The sequence below is a fragment of the Scyliorhinus canicula genome, chromosome 12 (genome assembly GCF_902713615.1).
Source record: "Scyliorhinus canicula chromosome 12, sScyCan1.1, whole genome shotgun sequence".
Lineage (NCBI taxonomy): Eukaryota > Metazoa > Chordata > Chondrichthyes > Carcharhiniformes > Scyliorhinidae > Scyliorhinus > Scyliorhinus canicula.
The window spans coordinates 31,219,719-31,240,408 of record NC_052157.1 but is presented as its reverse complement, the minus strand read 5'-3'; the positions used below and the strand labels follow the sequence as shown (position 1 = coordinate 31,240,408).

At 46.7% G+C, this 20,690-nt stretch overlaps 1 protein-coding gene across 4 annotated transcripts in view; it reads right to left on the bottom strand.

The window, feature by feature from the left end:
* Window positions 1-18,268: 18,268 nt before the first annotated feature.
* The window catches only part of nedd4a (NEDD4 E3 ubiquitin protein ligase a), a 168,867-nt gene continuing 166,445 nt past the window's right edge, over window positions 18,269-20,690 (bottom strand). For all 4 annotated transcript variants that reach the window (XM_038812912.1, XM_038812911.1, XM_038812913.1 and 1 more), the window contains one exon: window positions 18,269-20,481. In XM_038812912.1, the coding sequence (XP_038668840.1) occupies window positions 20,379-20,481 (103 nt within the window). In that variant the 3' untranslated portion in view covers window positions 18,269-20,378. The remainder of the gene's footprint in view (window positions 20,482-20,690) is intronic.

Genomic DNA, 20,690 nt, shown 5'->3' with positions numbered 1-20,690 from the left:
TTGAACCAGGAACATTCCTCGTCATAATGGACATCTCGGCAAAAAAAAAAGATTTACCTGAGGAAGGAGCATTGCTCCAAAAGCTCGTGTTTGAAACAAACCTGTTGGACTTTAACCTGGTGTTGTAAGACTTCTTACTGGACATGAATGCTAACATTGTATTTGCCTTCCTAACTGCTGACTGAACCTGCACGTTGACCTTAAGAGAATGGTGAAAAAGGACTCCCAAGTCCCTTTGTGCTTCTGATTTCCTACGCATTTCCCCATTTAGAAAATAGTTTATGCCTAAATTCCTCCTTCCAAAGTGCATAACCTCACACTTTTCCATATTGTACTTCATCTGCCAGTTCCTTGCCCACTCTCCTAGCCTGTCCAAATTCTTCTGCAGTCCACTTGCTTCCTCAATACTACCTGTCCCTAATCAGGGGCGAAATTCTCCCCTACCCGGTGGGGCGGGGGGTCCCGGTCTAGTGGAGTGGCGCCAACCACTCCGGCGTCGGGCCTCCCCAAAGGTGCGAAATTCTCCGCACCTTTAGGGGCTAGGCCCGCGCCGGAGTGGCTCCCGCTCCGCCGACTGGCGCCAACAACCAGGAACACCACAGACAGTTACCCGCAGATCCGACTAAGGAACCCATCCGCCAACTCAACAGACTGATCAAGACCTTGGACACAGACCTTCAGAGCACCCTGCGGCTGGTGTCGGGGCTGGCCCAAAGGCCTTCGCCGGCCGGCGTGAGTCCGCGCATGCGCCGGAGCATCAGCGGCCGCCGACGTCACCACCGGCGCATGCGCGGTAGGGGGGGTCTCTTTCGCCTCCGCCATGGTGGAGGCCGTGGCGGCGGCGGAAGAAAAAGAGTGCCCCCATGGCACTGGCCCGCCCACCGATCGGTGGGCCCCGATCGCGGGCCAGGCCACCGTGGGGGCAACCCCCGGGGTCCCATCGCCCAGCGCACCCCCCAGGACCCCGGGGGCCCGCTCGCACCGCCAATCCCGCCGGCACAGAGGTGGTTTGGAACATAGAACAGTACAGCACAGAACAGGCCCTTCGGCCCTCGATGTTGTGCCGAGCAATGATCACCCTACTTAAACCCACGTAACCCGTATACCCGTAACCCAACAATCCCCCCATTAACCTTACACTACGGGCAATTTAGCATGGCCAATCCACCTAACCCGCACATCTTTGGACTGTGGGAGGAAACCGGAGCACCCGGAGGAAACCCACGCACACACGGGGAGGACGTGCAGACTCCACACAGACAGTGACCCAGCCGGGAATCGAACCTGGGACCCTGGAGCTGTGAAGCATTGATGCTAACCACCATGCTACCGTGAGGCCCCTAACCACGTTAAACCACGTCGATTTAACCACGTGGTTTAAACCACGTCGGCGGGATTGGCCTGTCAGCGGCGGGTCTTCGGCCCATCGCGGGCTGGAGAATCGCCGCGGGGGGCACGCCAATCGGCGCGGGGGGGGGGCACGCCGACTGGCGGGGCGTGATTCCCGCTCCCGCCGATTCCCGGGTGGCGGAGAATTCCGGCCACGGCGGGGGCGGGATTTACGCCGGCCCCGGGCGATTCCCCGACCCTGCGGGAGGGGGGGGGTCGGAGAATTCCAACCCAGATTTTTGTATCATCTGCAAACTTAGCAACAGTGCTTTCAGTTCCTTCTTCCAGATCATTAGTGTATATTGTGAAAAGTTGTGGTCCCAGCACAGACCCCTGAGGCACACCACTGGTCTCCGGCTGCCATCCTGAAAAGACTCCTTTATCCCCACTTTCTGCCTTCTGCCAGTCAGCCAATCCTCTATACATGCCAGGATCTAACCCTTAACACCATGGGCTCTTAATTTATTTGGCACTACTTGTCTATAAATAAAGCGAAGCGTGCCAAAAAATGTACTCCCCTAGTGCAAAAGCAAGGATTACAGCACAAAAAAAAGCAGCTAAATACCGCACAACCCTCATGTCATACAACCAACTCATCATGATTTTCCTCAGTATAAAAGGGGACAAATGCCTCTGTGCTCGTATATCACACGCCCTTGTCAGGATAAAAGGCAATAACATTAAATCAGGGATATAATCGCAAGGGAACAAAGTTCAGGATTAATGATGAACTCCAGGAAAATATAACCATCCACGGAGCTTGGAAAAGCCAAAGCCATGACAGGATCGTCGAGCTACATCCAGGACCCATTGAGCATTTCACCAAAGCCTTTGCACCTCCACCATGTCATCCTAGAACCTACTTTGCAGAAGGAAGTCATTCAGACCATCAAATCTGCACTGACCCTTTGGAAAGAGCACCCTACCTAAACCAACACCTCCATCCTATCCCCGCAACCCAGTAACCTCACCTAACCTTTTTGGACACTAAGGGCAATTTATCATGGCCAAGCTAACTAACCTCCACATCTTTGGACTGTGGGGGGAAACCGGAGCACCCGGAGGAAACCCACGCAGACACGGGGAGGATGTGCAGACTCCGCACAGACAGTGATCCAAATCAGGAATCGAACCTGGGTTGCTGGAGCTGTGAAGCAACTGTGCTGCCCTAAAGCCCCGGTAAAGAGACATCTAGGCCCCAGCTGGTGGCGTCCGACCACCTCCAACCCTTCCCGACGAACATTGAGGACAGGACAGCGTAAGACCTCGAACAACCCCAGGATTTGAAGACCGGATACAATGTGCTCCATCGAACTTGAAACAACCAGCCTTCAAATCGAGATTGTGAAAGCAGGGTGGCCAGTTCTGAAATTCGGCCGGGAGTTTCATCCTCAGCTCGCATCGGGAGACCGGGCGCCCGGATACCCCTCCGGTCCCATCGCCCCGAATTAACCAGGATGTTGGACACACCAAGCAGCAGGATTTCCAAGGGCTGAAGTCGAGACCCCACTGAAGAAACTGCCCTATCGACTGACAGGATTCCCGTCTCCTCTTTGTCTATTCTCTTTAGGATACCTCGCAGTTCATCAGTGTGAGCACCAACAATCTTGTGTCGGGGAACCGAGACTGTCGCAGACAACTTCACCCACAACGGCATGCATCATATATACGCCAACGTATTGGCCGAAGCATAGGCCCACTCACCAGCGAAACCCCCACTGCAAACTGGGCCCTGACCGCCTCAATCAAACAATGACTTTCCTGACTCAACTTGGGTCCCCATCACCAAGGCTTAGGGCAGCAGGGTAGCACAGTGGTTAGCACAATTGCTTCACAGCTCCAGCGACCCAGGTTCGATTCCCGGCTTGGGTCATTGTCTGTGTGGAGTCTTTCACATTCTCCCCGTGTCTGCGTGGGTTTCCTCCGGGTGGTCCAGTTTCCTCTTTCCAAGAGCCAGCGCAGACACGATGGGCTGAATAGCCTCCTTCTGCACTGTAAATTGTATGAAATCTATGAAAATTCAGTCAGGAACCCCCAGCAACATGGCGCAGATTATACACATCAGGATCAAATAATTATGGGTTGTGCATCAGAATTTAAAAAAGGAATTAGCAGTGCCAGAACACGTGAAAATAGAGTTGGTCCTGCGCTTATATCACGTGACTCCTCCCACCAATATCACTGTTTGAATGCAGGAAAGCAGTAATTGTTGGGAGAATAAATTGTCATCCAAAAATGGGTAGGCATACATTCCCATCTGTGATAGCAGAAAACCTTTACAGAAGTAATTGTTTTCACATTCAAAGTTTAAGTGTCAGCAAACAAGGAAAATATAAAGTTGCCACTTTAATCCTTATTTTCCCATCATAGATATCAAATGGTGACTGCCACCTGGTGGATATCTCGACTCAGTGCATTACGTGTAAACTCTGGTTTTCATGGAAAAGGCCGACTTTCAAAACTGCAGAGTCCTCCTCGTACCATTCGGTCATCCCGCAACATTTAGAAACAATATTTTATTGCGCTATTTTATGCAATGATATTGTCTAATATTAATAATTGCAGGACTGCAACTCAGAGGCTTGTCCAACCTGTTCACAGGGTGGGGGGCAGGGGGAGGGGCACATTTCAAAACTGTTCCCATTCAAGGGCCACTGAGTGAATTTGGAAGGACAAAGCTCAGCGCTTTAAATATGAATTTCCAAACGAAACTGAGGTATGACAATCATAAAATTTACAGTGCAGAAGGAGGCCATTCGGACAAACCGAGTCTGCACCGGCCCTTGGAAAGAGCACCCCACTTAAGATCACACCTCCACCCTATCCCTGTAACCCAGTAACCCCACATAACCTTTTTGGACACTAAGGGGCAATTTAGCATGGGCAATCCACCTAACCTGCACATCTTTGGACTGTGGGAGGAAACCGGAGCACCCGGAGGAAACCCACGCAGACACGGGGAGAATGTGCAGACTCCGCACAGACAGTGACCCAAACCGGGAATCGAACTTGGGACCCTGGTGCTGTGAAGCAACTGTGCTAACCACTGTGCTATAATGCTGCCCACTTGCTGAGCAAAAGCACAATGAGTAATGAATAAAGATGAGTATAAGAGTGTGACAGAATGTGTGTGTCCGGCTCACTCCGATCTCAGGCTGCTCAGTTAGTTGCCATCAGCCACAATGAGATTGGTAAGAGTGCATGATGGTGTGTATGGGTGAGGTTGATTGAGAACCCTGATACTGGGAGTGAGCTGGATTTATGGACAACCCCCCCCCCCCCCCCCCCCCCCCAATGATTTATTTTCCATGTTAACTCTTCAATCAGACCAGGAGGAATCCAGACCAGATTCTCTTTCATCCAGTGTGCTCTGGGCTATGTGTTACAAAAAACATTAATTGTGGCATTTACCACCTACCTCCCCTGATCATTGCCCCCACCCGAACAAGAGGAATCATCCTCTGATCAACTTAATTCTGTTACTGTCTAAACTCAGTGAATATTTTTGACCTGGAGGCTTTTTTTTATCGCTACACACAGCTCATGGAGAAAAGCTTCCTGATCACCTAAATCAGGTTGTTCGTGAAAAGCTAAGCCGGCTACAAAAGAGAGTCAAGTCTATTGAAATACTTTCTAATGTTAAAGTGCGACAGATGGAAATATAACTTATGCTTCACACCTTTGAGCTTGTTGGTCATTTTGTGCTTTCAGCAACCGGTCCTCCCCAGGCTGCGAACGCAGCACTTTTTTTTGCACCGATCCTCTCACATTACAAATGGGGGAGTTAAGCACTCACAACCTCTGACCCTTTGGCAGGGTGGAATGTCACAATAGGGAGATGGTTCGGAATTCCGTGCGCAGAGTTTCAAGGGGAGGAGGAGACAGGATGAGCTGCTTCCAAGAGGAGGCTGCACCGTGGAGAGGGGTGAACATCAACCCAGGTTTTATCACTGTAGGCCGCAGTGTGTCAGAGTCAAACCAGCATAGGATGGGCAACCCTCGAGGGATTGAGGGTTAATCTTTCAGGCGCTGCTCTGAGCAACCCGGGAATGAGACGTTAAAACAGGTTTTTAAAAAAAATATATATTTCTTTCGAGCACTTTTAGTTATTACAAAAATATTGTTGAGGGTAAGGGCTGGTATAGAATGGTTTAACTGGATGACACCTCTCGGCATGTATCCAACTTCAGCTGGGCATGTTCTTAATTTGAATATTGCCATCTAAAACTTACTATTCGATTAGTGGTTTTGATACACACGTACACGGACACCGCATTGGACAGTTTCAAGAATGCATGTATTCAAAGTCAAGGTGGTCAGCACGGTGAAAAGGGAACACTTAATAATAATAAGAATCTTAATTATTGTCACAAGTAGGATTACATTAACACTGCAATGAAGTTACTGTGAAAAACCCCGAGTGGCTACACTCCGGCGCCTGATTGGGTACACAGAGGGAGAATTCAGAATGTCCACTTCACCAACTTCACAAAAGCACGTCTTTTGGGACTTGTGGGAGGAAATCGGAGCATCCGGACGAAACCCACGCAGACACAGGGAGAACGTGCAGACTGCCCACAGACAGTGACCCAAGCCGGGAATCGAACCTGGGACCCTGGCGCTGTGAAACAACTGTGCTAAGCAAATGTCATGCTCACAGAGTCAAACACTTCCAAATAAGTTAATACCCAGTCCCAGCATCCCAGGTTCAGACATTTCTCCTCCACTGTGTTAGTGTAAAATTTGTGCCTGACCATCAGCTATCCCTGTCTTGTCCCTGAATGGAGACTAATTAGTGCTAAATAAAGGATGGTCTTATCCCATTGGCCAATGCAAATAAGTCTACAGTGCTTCATTTACATCGGAGACCGAAGAACAGGGAAAAGAAACCTTCATTCTACAATTGTAGCTGGATTTAAACCCCAAGGAGAAGGTATCAGGGGTGACATCTCCCTCCTGCAACACCAGCCCATAAAAAAAACAAAATCGCCCTTTCACCGGCTGATTCGCGCAATATCAAATGGCAGTGAGAAAACTACAGTCATGGGTGATGGTTAGGGAAAGTGGTCGTCATTCTCCTCTGAACAAAACATAAGTAGTTTGCATTCACTCCCTCTGCCACTGACACACAGTGGCAACAGTGCGTCGTAGGTACAAGATGTACTGCAGCAACTTGCCAAGTCTCCTTCGACAACACTTTCCAAACCAGCGACCTCTAGCACCCAGAAAGGCAAGGGCAGCAGATGTATCGGAACACCACCACCTGCTAATTCCCCTCCAGGCCAGCGAAGTTATTATTCCATGAAAGGGGCAGCACGGTGGTGCAGTGGTTAGCACTGCAGCCTCATGGTGCCGAGGTCCCAGGTTCGATCCCAGCCCTGGTCACTATCCATGTGAAGTTTGCACATTCTCCCCGTGTTTGCGTGGGTTTTGCCCCCACAACCCAAAGATGTGCAGGGTAGATGGATTGGCCACGCTAAATTGCCCCTTCATTGGAAAAAATGAATTGGGTACTCTAAATTTATTTTTAAAAATATTCCATGAAAGATTTTTAAAATTCTCACCTTGAGTCTGAGGATCATAGGTCCAAACTCCATGCTATCTTTCAGCAGGTCGATCTCAAAACAATTTATTACAGGGATCGGATTGGGCACCACGGTAGCACAGTGATTAGCATTGTTGCTTCGCAGCACCAGGGTCCCGGGTTCGATTCCTGGCTTGGGACACTGTGTGGAGTTTGCACGTTCTCTTCGTGTCTGCGTGGGTTTCCTCCGGGTGCTCCAGTTTCCTCCCACAAGTCCAAAAGGCGCGTTTGTTAGGTGAATTGAACATTCTGATTTCTCCCTCTGTGTACCCGAACAGGCACCGGAATGTGGCGACTAGGGGGTTTTCACAGTAACTTCATTGCAGTGTTAATGTAAGCCTATTTGTGACACTAATAAAGATCATTATTATCCAGGTGTCGAAATACTGGTGAAGCGAATGACATTCGCTGTTATCCATGCGATAGGTGATACAGCAACTGCATTTGAGGGCAGATGCGCAGTTAAATGGCAACATGCAAATATTAGTGCCTTGAGTTGGATCCCTATGTGGAAATGGGATTTTGTCCAGCGACACCATTTCCATGCATTAAATGTCATCAAGCACGGCAGATTGGAACTAAACACCGCAGATATTTAGGGCTGGTGATTATAGGCATAAGTACCCTTTTCAAAACTTGACATGTGTTAATCATTGCCAAGCAACCTCTGGCACTGAAAATAACTACAAACCGTGGAGTCTCATTCCTTTAGTTTGTGAATTGTTTTATCTTTCTTACTTTGGATATGCCTCTTCCTCTCTCTCAACCAATCTTCATTTCGCTTCCTGCACTTTATTTGACATTAAATTCACCCCCTTTCTTAGTCCTTCTGCTGTTTTTGAACTGCTGCAGTCCATATAGAATTTACAGTGCAAAAGGAGGCCATTCGGCCCATCGAGTCTGCACCGGCTCTTGGAAAGAGCACCCTACCCAAGGTCAACACCTCCACCCTATCCCCATAACCCAGTAACCCCACCCAACACTAAAGGCAATTTTGGACACTAAGGGCAATTTATCATGGCCAATCCACCTAACCTGCACATCTTTGTGACTGTGGGAGGAAACCGGAGCACCCAGAGGAAACCCACACACACACGGGAGGATGTGCAGACTCCGCACAGACAGTGACCCAAGCCGGAATTGAACCTGGGACCCTGGAGCTGTGAAGCGATTGTGCTATCCACAATGCTACCGTGCTGCCCATATGGTGTAGGTACACCCACAGTGCTGTGAGGGAGGGAGTTCCAGGATTTTCACCCAGTGACAGCGAAGGAACGGCCGATCTATTTCCAAGTCAGGATGGTGAGTGACTTGGAGGGGAACTTGCAGGCGGTGGTATTCCCATGTAAATGCTGCCCCTTGTGGTGATTTGCAAGGTGTTAACAAAGGAGCCTTGGTGAGTTACCACAGTAGGGTGCACACTGCTGCCACCGAGTGGCGGTGGTAAAGGGAAGTAATGCAGCTGAAGAAGACGGGTAAGATTGACTCAAGGCAGATAGTTAGATGATATCCTACAACTAAATCTCGCCCATCAAAAGGCTTGGGGGGTGGGGGGAGGCATCTATCTGTTAAGAGGAACAATAAAAAGTAACAACTATTAAAAAAAAATTAGAGTACCAAATTAATTTTTTCGAATTAAGGGACAATTTAGCGTGGCCAATCCACCTACCCTGCACATCTTTTCGGTTTTGGGGGCGAAACCCACGCAAACACGGGGAGAATGTGCAAACTCCAGATGACCCAGAGCCGGGATTGAACCTGGGACCTGCCGTGAGGCAGCAGTGCTAACCACTGCACCACCATGCTGCCCATTTTGCGAATTTTTAACCTTTTTTGAAATAGAGACAATTGTAAAGGTTTTACATTTAAATGTTGGGTTGTCAAAGAAAATGTATTCACAAAATAAAGCATGAATGAAAAGTAGTTGAATTGTTCATAATTTCCCCAAAGGTAATTTGTTAGTTTTTCGCGGTAATCCATAACCTCGCCTCGTGTTGGGGAAGTCCCTGATCCCACATCATCTGACTCAGCCCCTTCCTCTACCTGTGAGCACAGAAATAACAATAAAGGACAGTAACTACCCAGTGACATACAGGTTTTAAGCACAGAACTGCCAGGGATGATTTTTACCTCCACTCAGTAAGAGTGGAAGAGAGAGCAGTTCACAATCTTTCAGTTCAAGCCAAACAAGGAACTCCACTGGCACGGGGAGTCAAAATCTGTTACAGTTTGATTGGGTTAAATGTAATAGTAGTTGTTACTCTGCACACATGGAACAGCTGTCTGATAAAGCTACACAACAATAGGCACGATTTTCCCAAAAGGAAACAAAGTCCCAGGGCGAGCGCGTTTAGCCATGTGTTTTCCGGAGCAGGGAAACACATGGCCAAAGAACGCCGCTCGCATTGTACAAGGGGCCTGAACGGGGAACGCATGGCCAAGGCCACACATAGCCCGTTTTGTACAGTGCGGAACTCTGCTCGACAGAACTCCCCAGTGTAGCAAGAGATCAGGATTCCATTTATAAATGGCGTCCCGATCTCCAAGTAACAACCCTGCTGAAACGTACTATGGGAGGGTACCCGGCCTCCCCGCACTCCCCAACACCCATGCAGGGCACCTCTGGCCTGATCTTGGCAGTGCCAACCATGGGAGTGCCTATGCCAGCTGTCAGTGCTAAATGGACACCATGGCAATGCTATGCTGTCACCCAGGTGCCAGGCTGGCACTGTCAGGGCAGGGTGCATGATGTGTACCGGCTTCCCAGTGAGAAACGTGCAGTGTACCACCACCCAGTGGGAAACGTGCAGCGTACCACCACCCAGTGGGAAATGTGCAGCGTACCAGCTCCCAGTGGGAAACATACAGCGTACCGGCTTCCCAGTGGGAAACGTGCAGCGTACCGGCTCCCAGTGGGAAACGTGCAGCGTACCGGCTCCCAGTGGGAAACATGCAGCGTGACGGCTCCCAGTGGGAAACATGCAGTGTACCGGCTCCCAGTGAGAAACGTGCAGCGTACCGGCACCCAGTGGGAAACGTGCAGCGTACCGGCTCCCAGTGGGAAACATGCAGTGTACCGGCTCCCAGTGGGAAACGTTGCAGCGTACCAGCTCCCAGTGGGAAACGTGCAGCGTACCGGCTCCCAGTGGGAAACGTGCAGTGTACCGGCTCCCAGTGGGAAACGTGCAGCGTACCAGCTCCCAGTGGGAAACGTGCAGCGTACCGGCTCCCAGTGAGAAACGTGCAGCGTACCGGCTCCCAGTGAGAAACGTGCAGCGTGCCAGCTCCCAGTGGGAAACGTGCAGCGTGCCGGCTCCCAGTGAGAAACGTGCAGCGTACCGACTCCCAGTGGGAAACGTGCAGCGTACCGACTCCCAGTGGGAAACGTGCAGCGTGCCGGCTCCCAGTGAGAAACGTGCAGCGTACCGACTCCCAGTGGGAAACGTGCAGCGTACCGGCTCCCAGTGGGAAATGTGCAGCGTGCCAGCTCCCAGTGGGAAACGTGCAGCGTACCGGCTCCCAGTGAGAAACGTGCAGCATACCAGCTCCCAGTGGGAAACGTGCAGCGTACCGGCTCCCAGTGGGAAACGTGCAGCGTACCGACCCCCAGTGGGAAACGTGCAGCGTGCCGGCTCCCAGTGAGAAACGTGCAGCGTACCGGCTCCCAGTGAGAAAGGTGCAGCGTACCGGCTTATGGTGAGAAACATGTAGCATATTGGCTCCTGGTGAGAAACATGCAGGGTACCAATTAAGGGTCAATTTAGCATGGCCAATTCACCTACCCTGCACATCTTTATAGGTTCTGGGGATGAATGGACATGGGGAGAATGTGCAAACTCCACACGAACAATGACCCAGGGCTGGGATTGTACCCGGGACCTCGATGCCATGAGGCAGTAGTGCTAACCACTGCACCGTCGTGCCGCCCTGCTATCTCGGAGTTAAGAGTGTCAAAAGAAAACCTTAACTAACTCAATTGTCAGCAAGCTCCACTATGCGCCTTGCAGTTTTACATCTTTGTTCCGCTACATGAGTCCTTATGATTGTAGGTAACGTGCTGCCTAGGTTCCACTTCGTATTCAGATCACTCGCAATCTTCATCCCAAAATCCATAGGTTCTCACCAGCAAAGATAGACGGCAAGTTTGGGACGTGGAGGACAGAGGGACATTGAGAGTGAAAGACATGTTGTACATGTACAGTAGACTGGCGATCCTGAAGGCAGTCTCGGAGAAGCTCTAACCCCCGAATGGAAACAAGCTCAGATACCTGCAGCTGCGTGACTTTCTCCGCAAGGAAACAATGACTTTTCCCCAGAGACCAGGAAACACATTTTTGGACACAATGGGAGGGCTGGACTGGTTAGGGGACGGCAAATGTGGGAACATTTACAGACGGCTCATAAAAAAGGTTCGGACCCCACTGGATGAGACCAGACAGAAATGTGAGCAGGAGCTGGGCATGGACTCTGGATTGAGGAGCTGGACAGGATCAACTTCATCTCCTCTTGTATCAGGCTAAGCCTGATGCAGCTCACGGTGGTGCATAGAGCATACCTTACTAAGACACACGAGTGGGTTCTTTCCGGATGTGGTGGATAAGTGTGAGCAGTGTCAGGAGGGCCCAGCCAACCACACCCACATGTTCTGGTCCTGCTCCAGACTCAGGGAGCTGTGGACAGCCTTTATTGAGGCTATGCCCAGGGTTGTGGGGGTCAAGATGGAGCTGTGCCCATTAGTGGCGGTTTTCGAGGTGTCAGAGCACCCAGAGCTCTACACAGGGAGGGGAGCGGACACCCTGGCCTTCACCTCAGATCGGCAGGTGGAGTCTTCTGTTAGGTTGGATGTTGGCAGCACCACCCAGGGCCTCAGAGTGGCTCTCAGACCTGGCCGAGTCCCTGAGACAACAGAAGATAAAATTCTCGATCAGAGGGTCCGAGGAGAGTTTCCACGACACATGGAGGATGTTCACAAACCTCTTTGAGGCCCTATACGCAACCAGCAACTAACTGGGTGGGAAGGGGAGAGCAGATAGGAAGGAGGAAGGTAGGAAGCAGGGTGGGGAAGGGCACTACCACTGGGATGAAAAGGAGCTGGCATGCAGCAAAGGAGAGATGGGAGGAAGGCCATTTGCTGGAGGGGACAAAGACCCCTCCCACACATGGAAAACCGAGGAGACGGACCATCTTAACCTCCCTCGAAATCTCAAAAGGGGAACAGGGCTCTTCCCTTCTCCCCCCGCCCCCCCCCCCCCCCCCCCCCCCCCCCCCCCCCCCCCCATCAAATCAGTGGAAATATAAAGAGAGTTCTGGCATTGATTGGAAATACAACTGTAAATAAGATAACGCAAGCACAGGAACCTGGGTCACTGGAAACTTGTTTGTGAAGTTGCTGTCGTTTTGATTTCTTCTTTTGTGTTTTTGCCAATGGCTCTGTCTTGTGTATAAATCTTGTTACTAAATGTTAAAAATACCAATAAAAACATTTTTAACAACCATGGGCAACAACGGTGGCACAGTGGTTAGCACTGCTGCCTCGTAACACCACCAGGTTCAATTCCAACATCAGGTGCCTGTGTGTCTGCATGTTCTCCCCATGTCTGCGTGGGTTTCCTCCAGGTGCTCCAGTTTCCTCTCACAGTCCAAAGATGTGCAGGTTAGGTGAACTGGCTATGTTAATATTGCCCAAAGGTTAGGTGGGGTTATGAAGATAGGGGCGGGGGATGAGGTCTGTGTTGGGTGCCATAATCGGAGCAAGCACCGGTACAGACCCAATGAGCTGAATGGCCTCCTTCTGTTCTGTAGGATTGATTGTAGGTAACAAATCTATAAACGTTTCCAACAGAATTACTTCTCCAAGGGCTTCATAGTTTTGCTATTTTTAATACTCTCACCCACCTATCAAAATTATTTTGTTCAATACAAATCTGTCCAGACTATTTTCTTATGTTTCAAACTTGTCTGTAAGCCTCCAGTACTAGCCCATAACACTCCATATAGCCCCCTTGAACCCATTTTTCATATTTTTCCCTTGACAAAGATGCATAGACTTCACTAACCCTACCTAAAAGCAACATCCAAAATCTTGTTACCATTTCACTTGTTAAGCTATTTTCTCAAAGGTGTTTAAAAAATGCATCTGTGTCCCTTTCCTCAAGTGCCTGTACAAACAAACAGCTCCACCCCAGGTTCATGTCTAGAACTACTTCTTTCCTAATCCAGTTTTGTTGTTCTGCTGGAATTCACTGCATTTTAATTTGATGTCTCTCTCTTTATCCATTTCTCTTTTTGCTATTGCTAACTTCTGCATTTTCACATTCCTTTGGAAACTCTATTTCCAATTTCTTCATTTCTATTTTGCTTTGTAATTGAATTTGAGTTAATTCAAGTTTCCTGCTTCTCAAAGCACTCTGTCTGATCCCGCTTGTATATTTAAATGAGTTGCTATGCTTTCAACTACCTCAGTTTCCTTAGCCCCTTTAGATAATCCTAATTCCACTGTATCTGCTAATTTCATCAATTTAGCTTTAGGCACACATTTCAAAGTTGCTAAGGTTATATTGCCTGCTTCCAAATAAGCCTGGGCTACATCATTGCAGTTTCCTTATTTTTAAATAACACATTCTCACTTTGTTCCATTTTCCTCACTCTAATTACATTTTGAAAGTCACAAAGCCCCTGCACGCAAAAAGAATGATGCTTTTCAAAATCTTGGACGAGACCCCAATTTTTGTTAAGAACCCTGTTGGTGTTACCCGAGAGAGCATCTTAAAACCCCAAAGGATAACTTGAAACACTAGCTCTTAGTAGCATATTTTTGTTTGGAATAATGTGAGGAACCAGTTCAATCGTTGTGTCAACAATGAATGAAGAATATTTATTAAAGTAGGAGAAAAAGCACACGTCAAAAGACTAATATATACTTAAGTATATGAATCGCTAAACACACCGTTTTATCTGATGTTACCCGTTTTTCCCAAAATATACCCACATTCCCTGAACTCACTGGGAAAACTCCTTTTCCAAAGCAACATTCAACTTCAGTAACTCTGTAGGTCAAATTCAGTTAATAGTTACTGCACAATACCACTAAGGTGGTCAAGTCTGGGAAAAAGTCTCTTCCACATTCAGCAAAGGCACAAAAGAGGAGAATATCTGTGATCTGCCGTGGTTTTAAATGTTAGCTAGAACAGGCCTGTTGGCTCAGATCACAGATGGAACTGGCTTGTTTGGCTGTTAGATGGAGAACTAGCCTGCTTCCCAATGACGGTGCTAGCAATTATATCAATCAGTCACTTTGATATTTCCCTCTGTGGATTCTGCTGTCCACCTCACTCAAATTCCATGTCTTTAGAAATAATCATTTGTATAGCCTTCACTGATCTCTGATAAACAATGTTTCTGATATGGCCATTTGCACCTCAACACCTGCTAATTTTGGTACTAGGCAAATTGCAACTCATTGTTCCTCGAGGTGCCTAATAGAGTGGTTACTTTTCTGATTTTACTTTCATCTCAGGTTAACTTTCCACATTCCGGACAGACATCTCTGTTCCTGAACTCACTAAATCACACACCACTGGTATATGTTCGCAAACTGTGCTGCCTCAGGTCCACAGTGAAAGACAATAGGAGCTTTGACATAGACCTTGAAACATACAAAGGGAAAGCAGATACTACCTTTGGTCAACTCATGCTATACACTCGAGACAGGGCAGGACAGTGGCATAGTGGTTACCAGTGCAGCCAAATGTGCAGAGGATCCCCGATTCAATCCCAGCCCCGGGTCACTGTCCATGTGGAGTTTGTATATTCTCCCCTTGTTGGTTTGGGTTTCACCCCCACAACCCAAAGATGTATAGGTTAGGTGGATTGCCCCTTAATTGGAAAAAAATAATTGGGTACTTCGGAAAAAAATAATTAAAAAAAAATTTTTAGATGACCCAATTCATTTTTTCCAATTAAGGGCCAATTTTGCATGGTCAATTCACCTAGCCTACACATATTTGGGTTTGGGGGCGAATCCCACGCAAACAGGGGGAGAATGTGCAAACTCCACACAGACAGTGACCCAGAGCCGGGATCGAACCCGAGACCTCGGCACTGTGAGGCACCAGGGCTAACCCACTGCGCCATCGTGCTGCCCATAATTGGGTACTCTTAAATTCATATTTAAAAAAAAACACATGTGGGATAACATCAAGCTGACTGCTTAGAAGGCCAGTGTTCTCAGCATCTTGTTCTATGGCCATGAAACATGGATGACTTGGAGCTACCAGGAAAAGAAGTTCAATAATTTCCATCTTACTGTCTGTGGCACATTTTGGGCATATCGTGGCAGGCAAAAAAAAAACCATAAATGCAGCAGTCTCCTTAAATGCTGAGCTCCCAAATCAAACAGAGCTGGCACTAATGAAACAGAGCTAGCTTCAGCAGATTGGCATGTCTGTACAGAGTGGAATATGGCCACATACCCATATGGTGAGGTAGCCAAAGCCAAGCACCAGTGAAGGGGTCCCAAGGTTCCACTTCAGGGATGCTTGCAAGCATGACATGAAGACCCTAAACATTAATTATTACACAGGTGAGTCACTAGGGAAAATTGCAATACCTCCTGTGGGCGGCCACAATACCCAGTGGCTATTGTAGCTTGGCAACCAGTGTCAATGCCGAAAGTAAAAACCCACAATGCGACTTGGAGGCTTCGTACCTGTCACTTGGGAAAGAACACACCTCTGAAGGAGTGACCATCACAGCAATCAGCAGGGATGCACCAAATGGAGACACCCTACTAAAACAGACCTGTTGCGTGTTTATCATCTGTTGCAGACAGAAGGCTGCCAACACAATATAAATGCATTTTATACAGAAGGTGTTAGATTGATTTTCATGGAATCACTATCCCTTCTAAAACACGATGGGAATTTAAAATAATTGAAATGGCCCAATTTGGGGCAGCACAGTGGTTAGCACTACTGCCTCAAGGCACAGAGGTCCCAGGTTCGATCCCGGCCCTGTGGCACTGCCAGTGTGGAGTTTGCACATTCTCCCTGTGTTTGCGTGGGTTTCGCCCCCACAACCCAAAGATGTGCAGGGTAGGTGGATTGGCCACGTTAAATTGCCCTTAATTGGAAAAAATGAATTGGGTACTCTAAATTTATTATTTATTTATTTTTTTTTTAAAAGAAAAGGCCAAAATTTAGATTTTAAATTAAAAAATCTAAATTTGAGGATTTAAGACCATCTGAAACAAAATCTGAAATGTGCAGTTCGTCACAACATCCAGACAAGAGAGACAGGATTCCCACTACTGGTTACTGTCCAGTGCCCCTTGCTCGATAGAATAGACAGTCAATGTCTCCACAACTGAATAATCGGTCAAAGCTCACTGTCCACATTCACTGTGAGAATGGCTGCTTGGTTGGAACTGTGATCCAAGAGACCGTGTTTTAATAACCTTAGATACAGTGCAGCAGAAGCCATTTGGGCCATCAAGTCTGCACCGGCCCTTGGAAAGAGCTCATGCCTCCACCCTATCCCCGTAACCCCACCTAATCTTTTGGGACAATTTAGCATGGCCAATCCATTTAACCTGCACATCTTTGGACTGTGGGAGGAAACCAGAGCACCCGGAGAAAACCCACGCAGACAGGGGGAGAACGTGCAGACTCCACACAGTGACCCCAAGCTGGGAATCAAACCTAGGACCCTGGAGCTCTGAAGAAACTGTGCTAACCACTGTGCTACCGTGCTGCCCATTACATAAATTAATAGGCAACGTTCGCTGGATTAAGAACGGTGAGTCATTTTTGCTATCGCTACCTCTGACAGCATGCCCCGGAGAGATTTAAAAAAAAAAATTTACTGTATCCAATTCATTTTTTTTCCAATTAAGGGGCAATTTAGCGTGTTCAATCCACCTACCTTGCACATCTTTGGGTTGTGGGGGCGAAACCCACGCAAACACCGGAAGAATGTGCAAACTTCACACAGACAGTGACCCAGAGCCAGGATCGAACCTGGGACATCGGCGTCGTGAGGCAACAGGGCTAACCCACTGCGCCACCGTGCTGCCCTAGTACATACACAGTTAAATGCAGAAATAAAAAGCTGTTGTCCAGGTTGTCCTGCTTTCCCCCAAAATTTCACTGTTATGGTATTTAGCAGAGTGGCATAGCATTGAAACACATGATTAGTATGAAATTGTGGTACTTAAATATGAGATACTCATTAAGCACATGAGTATCCAGCCCTCGACAAAAACCACCGGTGCTGAAAATTTAATTTTACAAGTGTGGCGTCTCATTTCCTTAGATTTCAATTATAGAGGGGTTTTTCTTTCAAAAAATTGTCTTCTGTATCCCTCTCTACCTGTAATGAAGCACTTTCAGGGACGTCATTAGTGAACAAAAATACCTCTACCTAGGAAAACTTGGGGTGATTCCCCACTCCCGAGAGGTCACTCAGACCAGATGACCATTACTCTGCAATCTCCCTCTCTTCATTTAACTTTCTCTACATGATCTGACATTGAATTATTATAACTTACACTTTTTGGTTCAGATGTTGTGTGCCTCATTAGCAACACTTCAATCTGATCGCCTCTCGGCTTTTTGGCTAAGATCAAGCCCAAGATGAGGTGCAATGCTTTTTCCTGTCAGCTTGGATATTGTGTCACCCTTGTGGAGACCATGAATTGGGTTCAATTTGAATTAGAATTTGAATTGTTTTTTTGGAGCAAGCAATAAGATGGATTAAGGATTTGCTCTGCCCACTCTGCACTCTGCCCACACTGTCATGGACAGTGACCCAGAGCCGGGATCGAACCTGGGACCGTGGCGCAGACGGGCTAACCCACTACGCCACCGTGTTGCCCTATGCCCCAGAGAGGTGGAACTTGGATGTATGAATTAGGAGCAGAAGAAGCAAAATCCTCAAAAAGCAAGCTGTTGATTGTGGTTGTGTATCGAGAAGGGACAACTGAGGACAAGGTACTTTCGCACCAGCCAATGATGTAATGAGTGGAGTCGTTATCTTATGCACGCTTTAATGGTAAGTTTATGTACAACTGCAGAAATCTGACTGCAGGTTTGGCACTGGGGGGGGGGTTTCTGCCGTAGACTGCATTAACATGAACTTAACAGTGGTGACTCAAATCTGTGTGCAGATGCAACAACAGAAATGCCCCAAAAACAAACAGTGCCGAATGTTGTTGAATTTTGTATCAACACGAAATGTGTCTTTCAAAATCTTTGTGAACTTAAGAATCTTTCCTATATAAAATCAAAACACAACAACTTCCATGAAAACAGTATTTTTTATTATAAATTGACTTCGTACACCAACTTCCCCAGTGTTTTGCACAAAATCCCGCTTCCAGATGAACTTCATTCATTTCATTACAAGTGCACTATATATATTTACAAAATTGTTTCCATCAGGTCTGTTTTCTTGTTTCAAATTCTATCCTAAGTTATAACCTTAAATATGAAAGATAACATCGCATGCGTCACTTTTTTAATATCGCACCTATAAAAGTTAGTGGATTATTTTATTAAGATATTTACAAATCAGAAGTGAATATATATTCTGCAGAACACAAATATAATTTAAAGAATATGTACAATTTGGAATCACTATAGTCTGTAATATATACACATCCTATAATAATTGCCGTATACTCCAAGCTATCTTTGAAGAGGGGCAACTTCAACAATCAATCAATCGCTGAAAAAAGAAAATCAGTAATTAAGACCAAGTGTTACAATATTCAGTACAACTCTTTGCATCCTGAACCGAAAGTGCCCAAACAGGATTAATACAAGAATCACATATCTTTTAGCCTCCTAAATGTGTTTAAATCATTATTTTGCAAAAACAAAAATCCCAATTTGTCCGTATGTATATTCCTCCAGATAATCAGCCTGATATAAACACTTTAAGCCATGTAAGAAAAACAATCAGGTACAGGCATTGGATTTAACCGATTGTAAACCGATCCATTCCCCCCCCCCCCCCCCCCCCAAAAGTGTAAAATTTGTCCTATTTTCGCTGTCAGGGTCTAATTAACTATTGCCACCTATGTTAAGCTTCACTCTTTCTTTTGGAAACTCAAAAAATGTCAAACATATTCAACCAATTCACCATAGATGTAGGTTGCCTTTTTGAAAAAGTCCAACTTATAGCTTCCAACTTTCACTCTTAAAAGTACAGCATCTCAGAACACAGATGGTCAACAGGGGGGGGGGGGGGGAAACGTTACAAAAGATGTGTATTTTCGGATGGTGTTCCAATATGTAAACATCGCACCTAGCAAATCTTCGGCAGCCTCTTTCTTTTCTTCCTCTTTGCATTAATATAGATAAACCATTGCCATTATGCAAGCTTGAAAGCATAGAATCTATAGCCAACAACGGTGAAGCATTAAGTACAGCCTCTGGAATCCTCAGAATGCAAGATTAATGGTCAAGTGAAAAATACAGGATGGTTTTTGAAAGCATCAATAATTATAGTCATATTAATCATAATCACATTTTGAGAGCTACTATGACAACAATTCAAAAAGATTTCACAAATAAACACACTATCCAACACAAACCTCGTTTGCTTGTGAGCAAATTTAAATTTCAACGCATAAATTTGGCACTCGAGCTTCATCTATCCAGTCTGCCTTCCATGCAGTTGGGTCTACGTTCTACTAAATTCACATTTCAGGAAATCTTCCCATTCACACTACAAAGTTAAGGTTTCAGTGGTTTGTTGAAGCTGTAGCAGCCATGGTTATTAATTTTAACCCATTATCATCAGGTAAACTTGTGTTACGTGTCGGTCACTCAGTAGGTTTACCAAGTTGAGTATGGCACTAAAGTGGCACGAATACAGTGATTTAACACCAGAAATCAGCCGGATTTGGCGTCCAGACTGTAAGGGGAGGGGGGAGGGGGGGGGGGAAAGAGTACAACTCTCAATGGTACAGGAGCAACAGTGACAGGTGAGCCAAGATGGTGGATCTTACATGCACCTTGCTAGTTAAAAACATGATAATGGGGGCTGTACAGAATAAATACTGAACAAATCAAGCGTCAGAAGCCTGAACTGTGAGTTCACTGAATTGAATGGGATTTTTTTTTGCCTGCGTTTAAATCATATTTTAACTGATGACATGACAAGTGTGTACAGGCAAATCAGCCACATTCAATCAGTTTATAACAAAAAGTGCTAGACTCACCAGAACTTCCAAAACATTAGCGCTCAGGGAACTGATGTTAATATTACTGTTAGTTATCTATTAGCTTCACAAAAAGTGACAATTTTTTTCGTAAGCATTAGGCTTAATCCCCATTTCTGGATAATTTGTTTAACATTCACTGCATGATGTGATAAACCCATATCAGCCAGCAGCAGTCACTCAGTCAACTCCATCAAAACCTTCAGTATTCTCGATTGCCAGGTGAAGTTTCTCCCTCAGTTCTTCAAACGATTCATAAGGTGGCAGATCCAGACGATTGAAACTGAAAGAAGAGATAACGATTTACTTTATTATATCGTGCTAGCCAACCTGAAGCTTTCTTTTCTGCGTGCAGTTTTACATTCCACAGTTAGCAACACGATCTATTTTTTTCCCCTTAACGCTTTAAATTTTTTTTTTTTTAAAAAAGAGTACTGAATTATTATTTTTTCCAATGAAGGGGCAATTTAGCGTGGCCAATCCACCTACTCT